Below are 21,223 nucleotides of genomic sequence, written 5' to 3' on the forward strand. Positions count from 1 at the left end.
GGGAGCAGCGGCCGGCCAGGCTCGAGGGCGACGCGGGGCGATGTGTGCGCTGCTGCAGAGGCTCTGTGCAAACACGTTAATTTGTTTTCTTTCTTGCCTCGCCTTTCAGGGTAATTGGTTGCATTTGAAGCCTTTGTGAAAGCCTTTGATTATAGTAATTTCAGCAGCGCGATCTACCCTGGATTCCTTCGTCAGATTCTTTCACAGCTCAGGCGCTCGGGGCTGTAATTACTGAGCGGCGTGCGCCCGGCCGCCGTGCGCGGTGCAGCCGGGTGGTGCTGGCCGGCCTGGCCACTGCGGGAGCCGCAGGGCACCACGGGGCAGGTGAGCCCCTGGGACAGAGCAGGAGGAGCCGTGCTGCGTGCTGGGAGCTTTGGTCTCTGTGGTGTCCAGTGTGCTGGGTCTCAGCTGGGATGTGGGTGCTGCAGGGGGTGGACACCAGGGTGCTTTTAATTGTTCTCTTTTTTTCTGGTTTGATCCTGTGTCTCTGCTAGGCTGGGGCTTTGGTCCTGTGAGGATCCCAAGCATCCAACTCTCGCTGCTGGGTATGATGGGCAGCTCAGCGGGCTCATCCCCCGGCCCCTCTCCATGTGTGGGATGGACACACAGCATGACCGTGTTGGATGAGAGAGGCTTTGTGCCAAGGGGCTGGCGAGGCCCCCTGGGGGCAGCATCCCTCCCGCTCCCTGCCGCCAAATGAGCGGGGACACATCTGTACGGGCAGATCCTGCCGGGACCCTGGTGCCCGCAGCGAGGATCAGGCTCTGCCAAAAACCCCGCAGGCACCCGGGCAGGACCTTTGCTAATGGGGCCGTTCCCCGCCTCACTCCTGCCATTCCATTCCTGGTCCCACGTAATGACCTTCTCGGCAGCGCCATGCCAGCGTCTGCCACTTCCAATTACCCAGTGCCGGCTTAGCGCCGCGGCCTCTCCTCACCTTGCGGCGGCACTGGGGCTTTGTCCTCCCCATCAACACAGCAGGGGTACCTCACACTGCGTCCCCCACCCTCCTGGCTTGGGGACCCTCGGGGACCTGCCAGTGCTGCCCTGGGCCCCAGCTGCCCTGCCCCAGGCGCTGGAGACACTTGGGTTTCCAGAATCATTATTAACCTGTTCGAGAGCTGTTCTCACAGCTAAAATAGATCTTTAATCTCTGCCCAAAATAGCTCGTTTGATGAGAGGCCTCCTTAAAGCTGACACATAAATTTAACCAGGCTGCCCAAGCCCTGCGCGAGGATGTCTGCAAACGCTCAACAGCACTTGAATTGTTGGGTTTTTTTTAATTCCATCGTTACGGGCAGATCTGATACCTTATTTCTTCCATCGGGTTTTTCGTACTGGTCAGGAGGCAATTTGCTTTTGTGCTCTGCTCTGGGACGTGGTGTCCATGTCCCTTGTCCCAGCCTTCCTGGAACCGCTCGTGAGAAAAAGGAGATTTTGTTGTGTTTTTTGGTATTTTTTTGGTGTTGATGTTCTTAACAGTCCAGGGCTTCTCCTTGCAGCCACCTCCGGAGCAGAAATCTCAGCACTGGTGGGATGGGAGCGCTGGGGGTGCTGCTCTGCTCGGTGCCAGCGGGCGCTGGGCTCGCCCAGGGCACCTTCCCCGTGTCCCCGCAGAGCAGAAGCAGCCCAGTGGGTGTAGGTCGCTCCTCCAGCCCCCCAAAACCCCCACTCCCCCTGCGACATCCTGAGCAGCAAAATAATCACTTCCAGCATCATTATCCGTTGCAAACCTCAGCTTCCAATTTTAATCAGAGGAGCTGGTGTTGCTTTAAGATCTTCGGGTTTTAAAGATCACAAGAGGGGTTAGAGAAAATTACCCTTGACTCTTACATGCTAATGTAATCTCTAACCAGATCTGCAGCACTGCAGCTAAAATTGCTTTTTAGATTAACATTTAATTATTAACAGGGCCCCCTGAAAGGCCCGGGGCTGGAGCGCGTGGAGGGGAGCGGATTAGGTGGGCGGGCTGGCGCGGCGGCCGGGCGTGGGGAAGGTCGCGGTGTGGCTGGCGGCACCGTGCCGGGCTTTATTGCCGCCCTCGACGCGGCGGTGGCAAACTTTCTGCTTTATTTTATCTGCTGCTCCTTGTGATTTACGGTGGGGTGACCTTTCCTGCGCTCGCCTGTTGCAGGACCGAGCTGCAGCGTCGCTCACCGAGCGCTGTGTCCCCTTCGCCGTCTCAACCCAGGGACCGTAAATCTGCTGCTGGGTGGGAGATGGACACGAGCTGGCACAGCCAGCAGTGCTGCAGTGCCAAGTGGCAGTGCCAGCCAAAACCCTGCTCACCCCTTCTGTGCACAGAGAGGAAGCCTTCCTCTTCCAGCACGTCTTCATCCTCAGAGGAGGGATGTGTCTGATGGGAAAACAGTGTCCCTGGGGATTGGGGACAGTGGCAGCTGCTGTGCAAGGGTGGCACCGATGTCTGCAGGGCCACAGGGAAGTGATAGTGGGGTCTCCTCCATCACAGCGCAGAGGGAGGAGGCATGGGGCTTTGCTGCCAGCCTTGGCCTGGATCCCGTGCTGTCCGTCTGTCTGGCAGTGTCAGAAGCCTCGTGCGCCTTTCCTGGCTGGGGTGACCCAGTCACCTCCTGTCCTTGTGCCAAACCCAGCCCTGTCTGAATAGCTATGGGGAGACGCAGTGGTGTGACTCACATGGCTTCTCAGCATCCCCGCTCCTGCCCCCCTGTCCCAGCCTCGAATACTCCCTTTTTATGGCTTTACATCCCAGGTCACCCCGATTACTCCTGGGGAGGGATGCTCACACGTTGCACCGGAGCCCGGCTGGTGACCAAGACCTTGGCCCCTGCTGCCGGGGCTGCCTGCCCCCCTGCCCAGCCGGTGGCACAGACCCGTTTCAGGCTGAGACTTTTAAAAGTTCCCTTTTTTTTTTTAACTCCCGCCTCCCGTCACATTTTCTTTTATCTAAATCCTCGCCTGCAAAAGCCTCTATCGACAGCTGCGCTGGCCTTATCTCGCCGGAGGGACCTTCGTGGGTCTCTCAGAGGAGATAAGCCCGACTTATCAGCCGCTGATGTCAGCGGAGGTGCCAAACCCTCCTGTCACGGGGACTTTAGACATAGAGGGTGTGGTGGATTTTTTTAATTTTTTATTAAAGTCACAAAGACCTTGGGCTTATAAATAGTGAGATGTGGAGACAGAGCTTCAAAATCAGCTGTCCTGGAGGTGGGGACGGGAAGGAGCCATCCGAGAGGGGCTGGGGAGAGATGGAGGGAGACAATGCTGAGGCTGATGTTCCTTGGGGACCCTGCTTTGTGTGTCCCCGAGGGCCCCACTCCTGGCATCCCCAGGAGTGGGACCGGTTGTGGCGCTGGCCGGACCATCAGCAGAGCCCACACAGACTCAGGGCGGTTCGGCAAAACTGCTGAGTGTTGCTTTTCCTGCCACACGAAAGAGCCAGAGCAGCTTGAACTAAATCGGATCCTGCTGATTGGAATTAGTTCAAATGCAGATGGAGCTAACTAAGCCGGCGCTAAGCATTCGGCCAGCCCAGCGCCCAATTCCCATCAGCTGATTCAGGGGCTTTGCCGAGTGGCATTAAGGAAATGCCACCGCGGCACAGATGCCCATTGTGCCGGCTGCCCTCCTGCTCGCCTGTGGGTCCACAAGAGGGCCAGGAGGTGCCAGGACAGAGGGACAGTGTCACAGTGTCGTGACATGTGCGGCACCGGGACCCTCACAGGGACAAAGAGTGCCCATGAAGGTGAGGTCGCATGTAGCGTAACACAGAAAAAATCATCTCCACTGTGTGACACTGGGTGATGGGGACAGAACTGGGGTCTGGATAAACTGGCAGCTTTATTCAATTTGGTGTCTCTCCGTGTCTCTCCTGGCTGATGCTGGTGATGCTGGTGCGTGGCCAAGGTTGGGACAGCTCTGGGGGGGTGCTGGGCTCTGCGTAGGCCTGTGGCCGGTCCCAGGGCGCAGTGATTGGGAGAACACCCATGCCACCATGGGGGTGTCCCAGGGCCAGCTCCTGTCACCAGCCACCAGCATCGCCCCTTCCCCAGAGGCTCAGCCCTGCACCAGGGCTGCATCCTCACCCTCCCTCCTGCCAGCACCCATATTTGGTGCCACAGCAGCAGCCGCATCCTACCCCATGGGGGCTGGGGGTCTCTCTGTTCGCCCTGTGCCACTCAACCCCATGGGTGCTTTGTCCTCGCTCTCAGTCCCCTTGTCCCCAGGGACCAGAAGGGACCTGACGTGCATCCAGCAGCATCACAAGCTGCCCACAAACCCATGGACAGGGCCATGGGGCAGTGTCCTGGTGAGGAGCCGACCTCACTGCAGGGGAGGAGGTGACGTCTGCCCGCTAATCGGCCAGATGGTGACAGCCGGTGGGACACTGGCCCCGAGGTCACTGCGTAGGTGAGGCTCAGGTACCCGATGCAGCCATCCCCCGTATGGCCCTGGGTGCCCTGACCTGGGTCTCCCCCGCACAGGGATGGGGTCGGTGTGACAGCTCCCCGGCGTGGATTCCACTTTTGGCGCGTGCCGGGGGTGCCGAGATGTGCTGGGAGCAGGGCCGCGTAATGCACCCCGAGTCCCGGCGGGGAGAGGCGGGCTCCCTGGCAGTCAAATGCGCTCAGCCTCTGAATAAGAAGCACTTCATTCTCTTTTCAAACTGTATAATTTCTGCCTGATTGTAATGGCATATTTTAAAATTACCAGAAATCGAAGCCAGAAAATGGATACGGCTGCTTTTACTGCAAGCTGCGTTAACAAAGGATATGTAATGCATGAAATAAAAACACCTCCCTGCCCCCCTCCTTTTTTTTAAGACAGTAATAGGAGAAAATTGGTTTTGAAACTGAATAAAAGTCCCTTTCAGAGGAAATCATTTCTTTCAGGGTACCTTTGCTGAAAGTAAAATAGTGAATAATGAAAGGTGGTTACATGATTGTCTTTCATTTAGAGAGCGTGAGGACAGATGGAATCTGGGAGAAATGCACGATTGGAATAATTGCATGGTAACAAGGCGCTTGTTGTGAAATTAGTATCTTAAGAAAGTAGTGAAAAAGGCTTTTACTCATGAATACTTCATTATTAGGAGAAAACAGCACAATTTGGGTTCTCCAGACACCTGCTTGATATGAGATGAGTTCCTCCTCCCCTCCTGCTCCGCACACCTTGTGCTAATGAGTCTCTCCCTTGCAGAGCCAGGGGGGGACGAGGTGAGACCTCCAGTCCCCTTGGCACTTACCCCCTGAGTGGGTCTCAGTGCCACCGTCCAGCTTGGGGACAAGCCCAGAGCCTGGGAGCCCTCTGCCCGGTACTGGGGACACAGGACAGGAGCGAGCGGCAAGTGCATTAGTACCGTCATCTGGGCACCGCAGTGGCTGCGAAGGCGTCTCCAAGGGTGACGTTTAGCCCGGCAGAGCAAGGAGAGCCCTGGGCACGGCTCGGCGAGCATCTGTCAGGGCTTTGCTGCCCGGCGGGTGACGGTCACAGGCTGTGCCAGCGTGTCCCGGAGGCCACTGTGCAGGGTCACCGCTCGCCAGTGCCGGGGTGTGCAGTAAACGTCTCGTCTGCTGGATGGCTGCAGGAGAAGGTGGTTCCACTGTGACAAAGTGATGTACCTGGCTGTGCCACCTGGACACAACCCGCAGCCGTGACACCAGCCATGACACCCGGCTGCGACATCTACCCGTGACTCTCAAGGTTCAGCGGGGAGACGCCTCAGAAGCCAGGACGCCGGGGACCAGGCAGCAGTGCTGGCATTTCTGCTGCTCCTGCCCACATCCCGCTGCCCTCTCCGAGCGGAATCTCGCTCCCACACCAGCCGGAGCTGTGGGAGGGTGTCAGAAGCAACCGGCTATAATTCATGCCCTCGGCGGCGGCTCCTGAAGGATGTACAATTAGCGGAGCGGCGGCGGCGATGACTTTGGCCTGACCCCTCCAGCTTTTGTTGAGCAGATTTTGATGCCAGCTGGGAGCTGGCGACAGATCCCAGGACCCCCAGTGGGATTTTAACACCATCTTTGGAGCCGGTGGGGTTGCTGTGTGTCGGGCGGCGCCGGCTGGCACACCAGGAGCGCGGTGCTGGAGGGATGCTCCATTCCCAGCGGGAAGGGCCGAAAGCTTTGCAGGAAGCACAAATCACCCACCGAGACCTTCGTATTTATGTTAAATGCATTCGTATTTACTTAAGGCTTTTGGAGTTATTTATTTATCTCCAAAGGAGCAAAGGGCTCTGAGCAGCGCGTGTCCGCAGTCGGCGCCAGGAGCTCGGCGGCTCCATCCAGCTCCGCTGCCCGGCGAGCGGGTGGGTGGGCAGCGGGGTGGGCAGAAGGGCAACAGGTGGGTCCCCTGACCTGACCCATGTCTCTTCTCTCAGCAGGACGTGGGGCAGTGGCGGGGGCGGCTCTGCCCCCCAGGACACCCCAACCATGCTGGCCTGTCTGCAGAGGACCCAGAACCCCCCGGCCCAGCACCTCCCCTGCCCCAGCAAGGCGCTGGAGCCACGCAAGTGTAAGTGCCCTGGGCTGGGGGGGGACGCGCGCCTGCTTTGATGTTGCTTCTCTTATTGAAAAAGACATTTATTTAGCCGATAATTAAAAAGAGCAGGAGAAGCGGGGGGGTGGGGGAGAGGAAGGAGGCAAGATAAGCAAATTAAATTGGGTTGCTCTGGTTGATAAGTCGAACTTCAGAAAATGTTGCAGAGCTCTCTGGGAAGCGCGGCAGAGGATGGGGCCATCGCCTGCTCCGCGGCCCCCCAAACCTCCCCGGCCCTTCCCCCCCTAATTACTTTCCCGGTTTTGCTGCAGCTCGCCTTCCCCAGGAGCTGGCCTTTCAGATAAGCTGTAAACTAGTTACATTAAAATGGGATCCAAAAGGTCACTCCAGCAAAGCACCTGTCTCTCCCAGCCTTTGTCTCTCAATCCAAACCATGATTAAATGTATATTTAATGAGCCTGCTTTAGGCAGGCGTGTTTGACCTCCCCGGCTGGGAAAGACGCATTAAGATTCTCAAGTGATGAATGTGTGTTTTAAAGAGGGGAGTGGATATTTTTCTGCTGGTCTCAGTTGGATTTTTAAACATTGCCGGCTGAAGACAAATCAGCTGCTAAAGCTCTGCTTGTTAGGCGGTGACAGCCCCCGGGCATTTGTTTAATGATCTGTATTTTCCCGCAGACGTTTTTTTTCCCTCTACCTGGGCACCCCAGTGCAGCCAAGGAGCTGGGCATAGGGTTTGGGTGATGCTCGGCCACCCCAGGGACCCCCCAGCATTGCTCTGGGGGGGCTTGGGTCACACCGGCAGCCAGGGGGTTACTTTTTGGGTGGAGCTCCCCAAGCTCCAGCGCAGCATTGCTGCCCGGAGCACATTGCCCAGGCCAGAGTCAGAGTGATGGGCACCTCCATGTCCCAGCATCACAGGTGGGGAAGCACTTTGTGCATCAGCCATTGCAGGGATGGGCAGGATTGGTGCCCCCCGAGCTGTTTGTCCCCCATCGAGGTGGCAGCTCTTGGGGGTCTCAGTGACCCCGCAAAGCAGGGGGGTGTGTGTGTGGACCCCCACACGCTTGTGCTGCATCACAGCTCGCGGTGCCACTCACGTCTCCTTATTAGCGTCTGGGAGGAAAACGGATGTTGCTCTTGTAAAATTATTCCTGATCCGTCACGCCTGAGCAGCGCCCGGTGGCGTGGGGCTGGCGTGAGGGTCCGGCTCCTCGCGCCCTCGTTGCCGCGGGCTAATTAGCTCAGCCGTGCCCTCACGGTGTGAGACCCGCAGGCAGGGTTTTCCGGAGATGTTGTGGCTCAGGGACAGGGACCAACTCAGCCCAGGGGGATGCTGAGGAGTAGCACCCCAGGGATGGGACCCTGAGCACCCTCCTGCTGGGGGCCTTGGTGCTCCCCAGCGCTTCCCACCCCACCAGAGACCCTCCCAGAGAAGATACTGAAATAAGGAGGTTTGGGGAGCCCGTGAGCCATGTTGCCCATCAGTGGGGAGAGCTACCATGGCCTGGGAGGGTCCCTGGGCTGCTGGGGGATCCCTGAGCTGCACTGGTGGAATGCAGAGCTCTGACCCCTGGCTGGACCCCAGTAGGTGCAGGGGACCGGGGCACTGGGGTTTTTGGCTGATGGTGCCTAGCTCTCTGAGGCTTGTCCCTCACCAGGGTGCACCCCCCGGGGCGGGCAATTTGTAATGGTCATCACGCTCCTCAGCTGGACCCCCCCGCACCATGCTCGCCCCCAGCTACTGCCAGCCAGGTCACCTTAATCAGAGTTTAGCTGCCCGTATGCTTCCGCTCATTATGGGCAAATCCAGCGCGTCTCGCTCCTCTCTGCCTCCTGCTAGTGCAAATTAAATTGCAGGTGACATCCAGGGCCACGCATCTGGTTTGGAAAATGATTTTCCCTTCTTTATTTATGGCAACTGCGGTAAGCACGGCGTGGAGGGGCCAGGAAGCCGGTGCGGGGCTGAGCCTCCTGCCGCCTCCCAAACGCCTGCATAGGTAATCGACAGAGATAGTGTTCTCTTAAAACGAGGCACAATTTAGAAGTGCCTCTGATTACTTAATTTGCTCCTGAGTATCTCAGTAATTATCTTTATGGGTCTTATTTCTGTCCTCTGGCATTGTTTCTGTCGATATTAAATGAGTCTGGCTCTCGGCACATTGGCCGTCTGGCCCAGCACCACTGTGAAATCCTATTATCCTACCCACACCGCTGATTAATTTTTGTATTAATTTCACGTAAAAGGTGAGCTGACTAATTTTCCTGCCCGTGCTGGGTGCTGATGGCCCTGGTGCCTTCGTCCCCCGGTTCTGCCCCTTGGCTAATCACCGTCCCCCTGTCTTGGTGCCTCAGGCACTGGCATGGCCGCATCCCGGCGCATTCTGTGTATCGCACCAAATCCATCCCTTTCAATGCTGTGGGTGACTTTGCCGCAGCACTCACCGTTACCAGCTCGTGGCAGCGGCTGGTTTCCCTCGCTGGTAATCCCGAGGCTATGCTGTGGGCACCGTCCTGTCCTGGCAGCGTTGCATCCTGGAGGATGCAGGAGCAGCAGGAGGGTGCCAGAGCCCTGCCTGCCCTGCCCGCCGCCAGCTGAGGAGCTGGAGCCTGCGGAGAGGCAACATCCTCAGGAAAATATCATGTCCAATTAACTCCAGCAGCCTGGTCCCTTTTGATTTTATTCTGTGCGCATTACAGGAATCCTGAGCTTTATTTAAATTATAAATCAAATAATACCACTCTCGGCTTGGCCAAACTCTTTGCTGCTCTTGCTCTCTGCAGTAATGTAGCAGTGGCTTATATTTAATTAAATGTTACTTTCTATGTGCCCTTTTTCAGCCTGCGTGGCTCTTCTGACAGCCTGGGGCTGGGCGTGCGGCTGAGCAGGGTGCAGGATTTGTGCCCCTTGCTAAGGGGGTGGGATTCAGGTGGAGCTGGGAGTTTTGGGGAGCTTCCTGAGCTCCCTCTGTGCTAATGTCACATTTTGCCATGTGAGCATCCACCATCACCTCTCACCCTGACAGGGCTGGATCAGGAGCCCAGCGCTGGGGACCTCATACCAGGGGTCTCATGGGTCCTCGGACCCCTCTTCTGGGGTGACGTGAGTCCCCCCGGGCTCCGGCTGGGTGATTAGAGTGCAAATGAGAGGTGATGGCTGGGGCTCAGAGAGCAGCAAAGCGCCGGGGACTCGGCTCCAGGGTCACCCACACCTCTCCCCACTCACCCGTGGGGACTCTCTTCAGTGATAAAACTCTTTAATTGCATATGGGATAAAGGCCTGTTTAATGGCTTCTCGTTACCCAATTCGACTTATTCCAAGGGCATTTTCATTAAAGTAGCTGCGACAGGGCTCTGCTTTTGTACACACCCATAAAATATCATTTTAATTTCATGAGGGGTTACACATGAGTGAAATAAGATTAATTCTTTCATTTTCAGTTTCTGGAAGGGATCGGTTAATGATGGTTCTGTGTATTTATGTACGTGCCATAAAAAGGAGTTCAATTAACTGCCGTGCCCAAAATGTGCTGTTGACTTGCACTTTCCCTGCCAGAAAACGCTGCAAAACCACTTTTCGATCGGTCGCGTGTGCAGTGGGAGATGGATGGAGGGGCTGCTTGGTGCTGGAGCAGCCTCTCCAGGTGGGACCATCTCCTACCTGGTCAGAGCCCTGTTTTTTGGGCGAGTTTCCCTCATAACGCCCCAGCACATGGTGGGGTTTTGGTTTGTGTTCAGATTTCCCAGGACCACAGCAGTTCCCAGGCACTGTGTGGGGGACAAGTGGGGTTGCAGACCCAAGGATGGGGCACCCACCCGCCCCCAACCTGTGCCGGGGGTGCCCACCCTGCTCCCATGTCTTAAAATTAATTAAATACTAATTTACTGTTGACAGAACAGAGGGGCTGGCAGCTACACGGTGGGATGGCAGCAGGGGGGCATCGGGGTGGCATCAGGGCTGTGTTGGGTGTCAGAAGGGTGGCATTGGGACAATATTGGGGTGGCACCAGGGTAGCCGCTGTTTGGCATTGCGGTAGATACCAGGATGGCGTTGGGACAGCACAGAGGTGGCACTGGGATGACGCTAGGGTAGTATCAGGATAGCAGTGGGGTGACACCAGGGCATCCTTATGACTGTGATGCCACCATCCCCATGTCCCTCCTGCCCGGTGCTGGTTGCCCTTGCCACGCCGGCGGCTGCAGAGGCCGCGGTGGCACGGTGCACAGCGGTGCGCGGCGGCTCTAATACCTCGTGGAGGAGACAAATGGGAAGTGACACGTGTGTGTGTAGATGGGTATTTGTGGTGACGCTTTGACTGCAGATAATAAAGTGCTCGCCCTGGGGTGATCCAATCCAGCAGCCGCCTCGGTAGAGCCGCGCGCCGGCGAGGGGGAGAAGAAAGGGGAGGAAAAAAGGCCCGTCTGAAATGACATGTCAGCCTAAAAAGGGAACGTGTTAACGGATGAATATCTGGGGACGGCGCAGCCCGGCGCTTCCCTTTGTGCTTTGTCATGAATTTTGTTGTCTTTGCAGATTACGGCTGCTGCGCCGCTGCCGCGCCGGGTTTGCCACCTACGTTTATTCCGATGGATTTCTCCCGCTATTATTTTTGTACTCGGTTTTAATTTAAGCCCCTGAATCCAGGGAGCGTTGGTCTCTCGGCTCCTTGTGCCAAGGATGCTTTTGTCCTGGGGGGCCAGGGCGCAGGGGGTGCTGCAATGGAGGGTTCTGCAGCGGGGATGCAGCATTTCTGTGGGTGGCTGTGGTGCTGCCGAGGGTGCCAGCCATGGGTGGCTGCTGTCCCTGTGTGACGGGGAGGGGGCAGGGACCACACCGGTGCATGGACCCCCTGCCACATCCGCTGTGGCATGGTGGTGGCCTCAGTGCCACCCATCCTGGGGACACCATCACCATAGAAACCACCACACTTCCCAGGGTGGCAAAGCGATGTGACAGTAGCACAACCTGCCTGGTACAGAACGAGCTGGGGGGGTCAGTACCAGTGTCCCCCCTGCCTGGCCGCACCCCAAAAGTGTCTCTGGGGATGTATGGGATCCGCAGCAGCTCCTGCAGCCATTCTCGCTGGGGCCAGGGGCTGCACACCCCCATGATAACCCACGGGACCCCTAGTGACACCCCCAGCTCTGTCTGGGACCCTCTGAGATTTACTCTTGGCAGGGGGTTGCTGGTTCCAGCTTTACTACCTGGGGCTTGGACCCAGATTTCAAGGACTTCATTGATTTGTTAAATGTACCAGGTTTTGTTTGTTTTCTTTCAAGTGTTTTCCAAATATTTCAGTTTCTTCCAAGTGTTTTCCAAATATTGAGGTTTCTTCCAAGTGTTTGGCAAATATTTAGGGTTTAGCTCTTCCAAAATCTGTTCTCAGTGTTGCAGGCAGAGAAAAAGGGGATTTTTGAGGCTTTTTGAAGCTTCAAAGACCTTGGGATCTCCTTGCTGCAAGTGAACAGGGAGCCTGGTCCCAAAGCCCTCAGGTCTGGAGTTGAATTCCTTCGGAGGCTGCAGCACTATTATTTTTTAATATCAGCCATTTACACACTGATCACTGAGTGACAACTCAGGTCCCCAGCATCTTCTCCAGCCTCCTCCTGGCGCTCTGGTGCTGCTGGCAACCGATTTGGTGCCACACGCTGCTGCCGTGTCCTTGCTCAGCTCATTCTGTGGTGCTGCTGGTGCTGATCCCTAGGATGTTGCCCCTGTGCACTCCGACACCCCGACGCTGTCCCCTTCCAGAGTGGGGACACCCGGGGAGCACAGCGTCTCCTGCAGCATCACGGCCTGAAAATTAAAGCCATAAGAGGAAGAGGAGGCTCAGCCAGGGATGCTGCCACTGGGTCAGTGTCACGGAGCAGTCTTCCTGGGGCCAAGCATCCTTCCTGGTCCTGAGCATCCTTCCCAGTACTGACCATTCTTCCCAGTACTGAGCATCCATCCCACTGTCGAGCATCCTTCCTGTAACCGAGCATCCTTCCCGTAACCAAGCATCCTTCCTGATGCTGAGCACCCTTCCCCGTGCTGAACATCTTTCCTGGTGCTGAGCATCCTTCCTAGCACTGTTTTGATCCCACAATTGCTTTAACTGAGCAGACACTGTTTGCCAGAGCCCCGATGCTGCCGCTCCTGTGAGCTCCTCGGGTGCCGAATTGTTCTCCTGACTGACAGCTGAGCAGCCCAGACAGGTCTATTATTTCTATGGGGCCCAGGCCCCGCGGGCCTGCAATTTAGGTCTGCGCTATTAACCCTGCCTTGTTCTCCACTTTGTAACCGCTTTAGTGCCTTTAAAAGTGTACAGTTAAAATCAGGGTTAATTAGGGGCCCGGCAGCTGGGCTTTGCTGGCGCCCATTGTGTCCCAGCGGAGCCGGGGCCAGGGCTGGGGGTAATTGGGGACTGTTGTGGGTTTGTGCCAGGCGATTCCTGCGCGGCACAAGCCCTGGATCGTCAGCCTCCGGTTAGCCTCGCTCTCTCCTGCCACAGGGATGTCTTTGGTTACTCTCCCTCCCCTCCTTGCTCCCCGTCTTTCTATCTTTCCCAGCCATTGTGGGCTGTGGCTGCAGTCGGGGATGGCGCAGGGTTCCTTGGGGCTGCCGGAGTAGGAAGTGCTGGGGATGCTTGAGATGCTGGGGATGCTGGAGATGCCAGGGATGCTGAGGATGCAGCAGGTGCGTGTGCTGGAGGAGGCTTTTGGGGGGTTTCTCAGGGCGCCCCCATCCCAGCCCACCCCTCACACGGCCGCCCCCATCCCCGTTGGACATTGCACAGACCTGGCTGCTCATGGCACAGCAGGGCTGGAGCTCCCCCACCCATAAACCAAGATTTATTCCGGATCGCGACACCAGTGGGGTCTGGGATTTACATCTGTGTCTCGAACTGGGTTTGGTGGCCAATTTGCTAAAGTAAAAAGTTGTTTAGCTGGAGGCGTAATCTTATAAGCCTGTGCTGCCATTATAATGGCTTCTCGTTTCTGCCTGGCTTTCCAATAATGCTTTGAGCAGAAGCTCGGAGTAATATAAAAAGCCATCGGATTATTACTGCGGGCGATGCATTTTCCATTTACAGTAATAAAATAGTGAAGAAACAAAACAATTTAAAATTCCAATAAAATTCAAAACAAATCTTTGGCTGCTGAGCAGATTCAATTATTTAGCTGTTATTGAGTGCAGGCTGGAAAAAGAGAGCAGGTCAGGGAGGGAGGGGGAGCCCGGAGCTGGGGCTGTGCCGGCCTCATCCCATGGGAATGCCAGCGAGGGAGGGAGCCGGGAGCTGGTGGAGCATCTTCTGGGAGAAGCGGTTGTCGATGGGTCCGCAGTGTGTCCCCCTGGCCCTGGCGTGAATGGCTCCAATGGTTCACCGGGGGAGGTTTAAATTGGATATTAGGAACAATTTGTTCCCGGAAAGGTCTGTCAGGCATTGGAACAGGCTGCCCAGGGCAGTGGTGGAGTCACCATCCCTGGAGGTGTTGGACAGATGCAGAGATGAGGTTCTCAGGGACATGGGTTAGTGCCAGGGATGGGGGAACGGTTGGACTCAAAGATCTTGAGGGACTTTTCCAACCCAAATAATTCTGTGTTTCAAGTTGAAGAGGAGGGGACAAACCCGGCGGTGAGTTGCTGGGTGTCAGGGCTGCCTGTGCCTGATGGATGGTGGCACTGGTTGGGACAGTTTGCCTCTCGCAGTAATTACAGCCCGTTAGAAAGCAGTAATTACTGTGGAGAGGGGAACGGCGGAGCCGTGCAGCCGCCAGCACACCGGGAGCCGCCTGGAAATCGGTCGCTCTGTAATTTTCCTGGTGGGGGTTTGGTGTGTCACCCTGATATGTGACAACACACCGAACTGGTGACTTGTCACATCCGAGCCAGCTGGCGCAAAGGGGTGACAAAGGCGGCTCCTGGCTGTCCCCTGGCCTGGGCACACTCTGGCACTGGTGCTTGGGGGCTGAATGGGGCCATCCCAAAAGTGTCACCCGCAGACCCTGTGCTTGGGGACAGGGTTTTGGTGACTCACGGTGGGGAGCCACAGTGCCTGCAGGTGATGCCACCTCCTTCCAGCAATGGCCCCCTTTTTTTTATGATTTTTACTTGAAAAGGAGCGTTTCTGTGGAATGGGCTCATTAGGGATTCTGCAGGTGTCACCAGCTAATTAGTGTCATGTTAATTGAGTATTCACGCTGCTGCCACCTCCAAGGACAGCGGTGCCGGCATGAAGGGGAATGCAGATACGCGTGGCTCGCTGTGGGTCATGCAGGTGTCCCACTCACACCACCCTGCACCCACTGTTGTTTGGGGTGCCTGGCAGCACCCATGTGCACCCCCATGTGCACCCGAGCTGCTCGCTGCTGCTCTACGGGTGCCGGTGCCACCCAGGTCGGGAGCTTTGCAGAGGTTGGGCAGTCCCCGGTGGCACAGCCGGGGACACCGTGTGCCTGCACGTGTCCCACCATAGGGAGCTGCTGACGCCGCGTCTCCTGGCAGCTACATTAAATCCTACACAAAGGCCCTGGTTTTAATTGGCTTAACACACTCGTTAATAACAATGTCTATTTAAGACACCTGTAAAAAGCAAAATGGGAGGAACGGCTGGTGCCGGCTCTGCCGAGCTGCCTGTTAAATTGCCACCGCAGTGCTTGGACAGAGGGGATGGAGAGCGCCCATGGCCACTTCTCCATTGCAAAACCTGGCTCCAGTGTCCCCGGGGTGCTGTAGATGTCCCCTGGCAGGACCAGCTCAGGAGCAAACACTCCCCATGTGCCAGTGTGTATGTGTGTGTGTGTGTGTGTGTGTAGTTTTTAAACACCTAATTTATTCCATCTATTAGATAGATTTTGTAGATTTAATCATTTTCACAGTTGGTGGCTCATTGGATACTCAAGATAAACTCCAAATGAAAGTATAATGGGTACGACAAATGAGTTTTCACACCAGAATGGCAGAAACTTGCTCGGGAAAGAGTTTGAAAGGCACAAAAATATATACATATATAATTTTTTTTTTCTACAGTGGCTTTTGCTGACTCCAGTAGGTTACCACAGTTAATTTCACCCGTTTTGTTCATCTGTAAAATTGCATAAAAGTGACATTTTTGTGCTCATTATAGGAACTGCTGATTTATGGCTGGTAAATGCAATGCTTTTCCATTTTTGGTGAGGTTCTCGTAGCAGTGCAAAGCACCCATGAAATTGCTTGTATAATGTAGTTTAAATCCAATCTCGGAGAAAGATTCCCCCGTTGGGTAAAGTGACATTTCCATTCTCCACACCGAGTTTATTTTAGGCCACTTACAAGTGACTCCGTCAGCGGGAGGGGACAGCTTGGTGTCCTGACCTGGTTTCTGCCGGGAGTGGCTGGGAGCCGGGGAGGGTGGTGGGTGCCAGGGTGCCAGGTCCCCCCTGCTGGTGACACCAGATTCACCATGTGCTTTGCTCCCGCAGGCGAGTCGGTGGCCCCCATGCATTCCCCGCGCTATCCCAGCCCCGCCGAGCTGGATGCCTACGCACAGAAGGTGGCCAACAGCCCGCTGACCATCAAGATCTTCCCCACCAACATCAGGGTCCCCCAGCACAAGCACCTTAACCGGACGGTCAACGGCTACGACACCACGGGGCAGCGCTACAGCCCCTACCCCCTGCATGCCGGTGGCTACCAGGGGCTCCTGGCCATCGTCAAAGCCTCCGGCAAAAGCGTGGTGAAGAACTCGGAGGGGAAGCGGACTAAGCTCTCGCCCGCCCAGGTCGGCGTCGCTCCCTACCCCACCTCAAGCACTTTAGCTCAAGGGCCCTCCTGCGCCGGGCAGCTGAGCTACCACGGCAGCCAGAAGCAGATGGAGGGTCCCGTGCCCCCCAATGTGACGGTGGCAGCCTCGGTGCTGCCGCTGGCGGGCAGGAGCCTGGCGCTGCCGCCCTCCAACCTGCCCTCTATCCAGAGCATCATCTACCAGATCAATCAGCAGTGCCAGGCGCAGGGTGCCCAGCCGGGCTGCCCGGCCACTGTGGCCGCCAACCCCAGCCCGGCCAAGCACGGCGCATTCACTGGCACGGCCGCCTATGCCGGCAGCGTCCTGCCAGAGTGCCGAAAGGGCGCCGAGCTGGCGCTGGGCTCCAACCCGACCCTGGGAGCCAAGGCGGGCATCTACCCTGAGGGCATGGACTACCTGGTGTGGCAGCAGAAGCAACAGCAGCACCTGCGGATGTACAGTGGGGGCAGCGGCGGCGGGGGAGCCCTCAGCAAGTCCCCCGAGACGTGTGTGGGGACCTCGCGCCCCTACGCCCTGGGCAGTGCAGCTGAGAAGGTGAGCTCATCCCCTTTGAACTGCATGCACGGCAACTTCGCGGTGGGGCAATACTTTGCCCCTCCTTGGAACAGCATCTTGGTGACCCCCAATAGTGACTGTTACAACCCACCGGAGTTGGGGCCCCGGGATCTGGGGGTGCCCGCAGGCGAGGGGCTGCCCAGCAAGACCCTCTGCAATACCTCCATCCTCAGCAGCAGCCTCCAGTCCCTGGAGTATCTCATCAACGACATCCACCCGCCCTGCATCAAGGAGCAGATGCTGGGCAAGGGCTACGAGACGGTGTCGGTGCCGCGGCTCCTGGACCACCAGCACGCCCACATCCGCCTGCCCGTCTACAGATAAGGAACCCGCACGGCTTTTCCCAAAACCCAGGGCCAGGACTTTGGCAGGAGCCGTGCTCCCCTCCGGCACCGCGCGGGTACCGGACCGTGGCAGCGAGGGCAGGGGGACGGGGAGGGGGACACGGGTTTGGCGGCTGAAAGGGCTCCCGGGACACTGGTATTTCACTGGGGTCCCCAGACTGCATCCACCCGCAACCCACTGGAAGCCGAGGACGAAGGACTGCTTGTCTATAGAGCTCAGAAATCATTTTTATCTCCACGAATGTGAACAGGGAATTGCTACGAGTTGCTGCTATCCAGGGAGAGGAGGCTCCGCGGGCGCCCGGCCGGATCGGTGCGGAGCAGAGCCCCGGGCCGGGGGCCACCGGCAGCTGGTGCTGGCGCGGTGGCCGCAGGGAGCTCACACCTGACCTGTAGCTGAAGTCCATAACTTGCACTGCTTTGATTAAAGCTAATAATTGAGGACAGTCTGGAAGCTATTTAAGAAAAAACACTTGAAAACTTGAACAGATTATTTTTTGTTGTTTTTAATTTTTTTCTTTTTTTTTAGTTGACTAGGCTGTACATCGACATGTTGGCTGCTACAGTCTCTTCCTCCCTCTTCCCCTCTTGCCCGGCCCCACGTTGGCCACCGGCTCCTATTCCCACCCAACTGGGACTGCCCAGCCCTGCAACAACCCCAGGAACCCACCCAGGGCTCACATTTCCAGGCTGTTTATTTTCTTGCCCCTTTATTGTCAGTTCTACCTTGGTTCTGGGTTAGAGGCGACCACAGTACCAGGGGTGCTCACATACCTCCTTTGCTCTTTTTTCTTTATTTTTTTTTTTAAAAAAAACAGTTCAAAAATGCTCATTATGATCCGTTATTCACTATGTGTAATTATGTGTTTAATAGATTTATTCATTTAAAAAAGGCTCTGCACCGCAAGATACAAAGTGTTTTGATGTTTAAAGGAAAAATACCCTGATGAAACCCAAGGTGATTGTGCTCGGAAAAGAGGTACTGTATCCCTGAAAGGCCTGTTCAAGCACTAAGTGCATTTACAAATCTCTGAGAATGTTTTTTTTTTATACTAAAATTGACCATTATATTCTACTGTGAGAAGTGCTGGCTGCACTATATTGTTTTAAAAATGAGAGAAAACAAATGAAAAAAATAACAAAAAAAAAAAAAACCAACCTGCAAGCCGTGTGTCCGGATGGTGTTTTTCCCAAAGTAAAACCAGGATCTCACTGGACGTTGTGCTCTGGAGTCTCTTTGCTTTGCTGTTTCCCACCCCCCACACACCCAGAGCTGGGACCCCCCAGCCCTCTTCTCCCCGCCTTCCTCCTGCAGATTTTTAGGGCATGGGGGAGCACCTATAAATAACCTGCTAACGATGCTGAGCCATTAATCTGGCCCTGGCGCCAGCCTGCGCCTCGCACCCAATGGGTGGCCGGGCGAGGTGGGTGCATGTGGTCCAAATCCCCAAGGATGGGGGCTGTGGCCCCCCCTGCACCCACAGGGTGTTCGCCCCGCACAGCCCCAACACCCAGGTGTTGGACACCAGGTACCCTGTGGTGGTGGCAGCCACCACCGGTGACATCTCCCCTGCCACCTGTCATCTGCGGCAAGTTTGGCACCGAGTGTCCCCCCGGCAGGTTCCTGGTGCTGGAGCAGAGCGGGGGTTCCCTGGTGACCCCGGCCCAGCTGGGTGAGAGAACTGCTCCCCCCCAACCCAGAGACCCCCTGCACTGCCCCAGCGGCAGCTTCCCAGCCCCAACAATGAGCTGGTTGCATTAGGATAATAGTATTAAATCCCAAATAGCGCTCGGTGGAGGGTGCGTCTCCCCAGCCCACGGTGACATATGGCAGCCGTTATCCAGCCGGGGAGGGAGGCTGCTGCTCCTCACAGCTCTGCCAGGGATGAGGACAGGGACAGGGACATGGCCACGCAGCCACATGCCTGGAGCCGCCCCACGGCCGCAGCCGGGGACCACGGCTCCATTTGTCTCGTTTGCTCTCTTGCTGTAGCCACGGCGTGCGCAGTTCTGCCGATATTTATGGCGTGCCAGGAGGGGACCGCTCCGTCACCGGCAGCGAGCGGCGTGACAGCCGATCCAGGGAACAAAGAGAAATTAGGACAAAAGGGAATTTTCACAGAGGTTAATGTTACTAGGTGGGGGTAGGATGCCGTTGCCTGCCGGCATGTTAAAATGAGATCGACTGAAGGAAAAGATTTGCTTAGATCTTTGTCGTTAAAAAGATGCCACAGCAAAAGAAACATGAAGCTGAAGCATGGCGGTGCTCGAAGTGGTGCTGGAGGGGGGTCCTGCTGCATTGGGCAGGGGTGGCAGTGCCGGTGGCAGCCATGGCATGGCTGGGGGTGTCCCTGCTGTCCCCTGACCCAGAGCTCCCCCAGGGCTTTGGGGGCTACCAAAGCGGGGACCTCACTGAGGCCAGGGCTGCCCCGTGCAAGGAGCCCCACTGGCAGCCCCGAGAGAAACTGCTCCATTCCCGGTGCCCTGGGAGGGGGATTCGTTAGCGCTGCCTCCAATGTGCTTCCCACATCACCATCAATCAGGGCGAGCGGCTGGGGGCGATGGCGCGATCCATCTTGCCAGTCTCCAAGCCATTACATTTCATTAGGAGGTGCACGGGGTTTTTTATTATTTAGCAGGTTAATTGTCCCCTCAGATAGCTCCCTCTTGGAGATTTCACCCTGCACAGGAAGACTTCAAATGTGTAATCCAAAATAAATAGGTCCCTCCTTGGCGGGCACCTGCCTCCATCCAGGACTGCTGCAGTGCTGGCTTCAGTGGGCACAGGTGAGCCCATGGGACCCAAAATGCTTGCAGACACCATCCGGAGATGGGGCAGGGACCCCTGAGATGCCTCCTGGCACCCATGGCAAAGCCACCGCCACCCACAGCACTTCCACGCACTGGTGGGATACAGCACCAGTATGCTGGGGATATGCGCTGGGGAAATGAGGCTGTTTCTAGTCTGCAAATATCTTCCTATTAAAAGAATAATAATTTCTAAGGCAGGTGTGCGTGAGGCTGATATTCAACTTAGCGGCCGCCTTTGCCGTTTGCGAGTGAGGAGAAGAGACAGGCAGTATAAATTGCACGGCTGCAAAAGGACTTAAAAAAACCCATCTCTCATTTTGATTGATATTAGCTTCACAAATTAAGCTTCAGATTTATCTAAAAATAAATTTGCTTCCGCACTCCGCATTCTGGATGACAAGTGCTTTTCTCTTCCCTTTGTTGGGTTTGTCATTGTTGGCAGGGCAGTGGGGGGTGGGAGGAGACCATGCCCAAGCACCCCAAACCGGGCAGCCCCCGTGGTGCCCTTGCCTCTGCAACAGTTCAGGCCTTACAGGGCAGGGTGTAGAAGGGCCAAAGACAAATGGTTTATTTCCAATTATGCTGGAAAAATTCCAACTCCAGTGTCATAGCCGGGGGCAGCTGCAGCACAGCACCCATCTCCAGCACAGCACCCATCTCCAGCCCAGCAACCATTGCCGGCACAGCACCCATTTCCAGCACACCAGGTGACCAAGCCCCATACGAAGGCTTCCCCCAGCCTGTGCCCCCAGGTCTGGTGGCGCCTGGATGGGCAAAAACAAAGTTTATCATTCTCAAACAACAGCCGGCATGAAAGCAGGAGCCAGCTCAGCTCCTCATTCGATTATGCAGCACAAGCTGAGAGCTGAAACCTCAGCCTCTCCTAAGTAGTGATAATGAAACTTATTCATTCCCTCACCCTGGGGAAATACTTAAACCACAATATGAGAGATATATGTAAATCACATTTAAACGGAGACAGTGCAGTTAAAGCTAACGGCGAGTAATCGAGTTTGAAGATGAAGTGTCCCCTTTTCTGCTATATCATTTGCTTAGTGAGCTGGGCTGCCTGCAGGGCCCTCGCCAGGGTCTCTGCCACCATGTCACCATGCCGCTGGTGCCCACCCAAATCTCTCCTTTGGACCTACACAACATCCAGCTGCAAAAGGAAACTGTACTGTCGCAGGTGGCTGTGGTGGAGATGAGTAGAAAAGAAGCATCGTGGCTAAAGAGGTGGGATGAGGTGGGATAGGAGGGAATGGGATGGGG

The 21,223-nt window shown here is 56.1% G+C and overlaps 1 protein-coding gene across 1 annotated transcript; it reads left to right on the forward strand.

Moving 5' to 3' along the window:
- Window positions 1-6,410: 6,410 nt before the first annotated feature.
- On the forward strand, window positions 6,411-17,123 carry FAM222A (family with sequence similarity 222 member A; the record flags this gene model as incomplete). Its single annotated transcript, XM_080355244.1, has 2 exons — window positions 6,411-6,492; window positions 15,922-17,123. 2 exons carry the CDS (start codon window positions 6,411-6,413, stop codon window positions 17,121-17,123), a joined length of 1,284 nt encoding a protein of 427 aa, XP_080211370.1.
- Window positions 17,124-21,223: the final 4,100 nt, after the last annotated feature.

The sequence above is a fragment of the Nesoenas mayeri genome (genome assembly GCF_963082525.1).
Source record: "Nesoenas mayeri genome assembly, chromosome: 17".
Lineage (NCBI taxonomy): Eukaryota > Metazoa > Chordata > Aves > Columbiformes > Columbidae > Nesoenas > Nesoenas mayeri.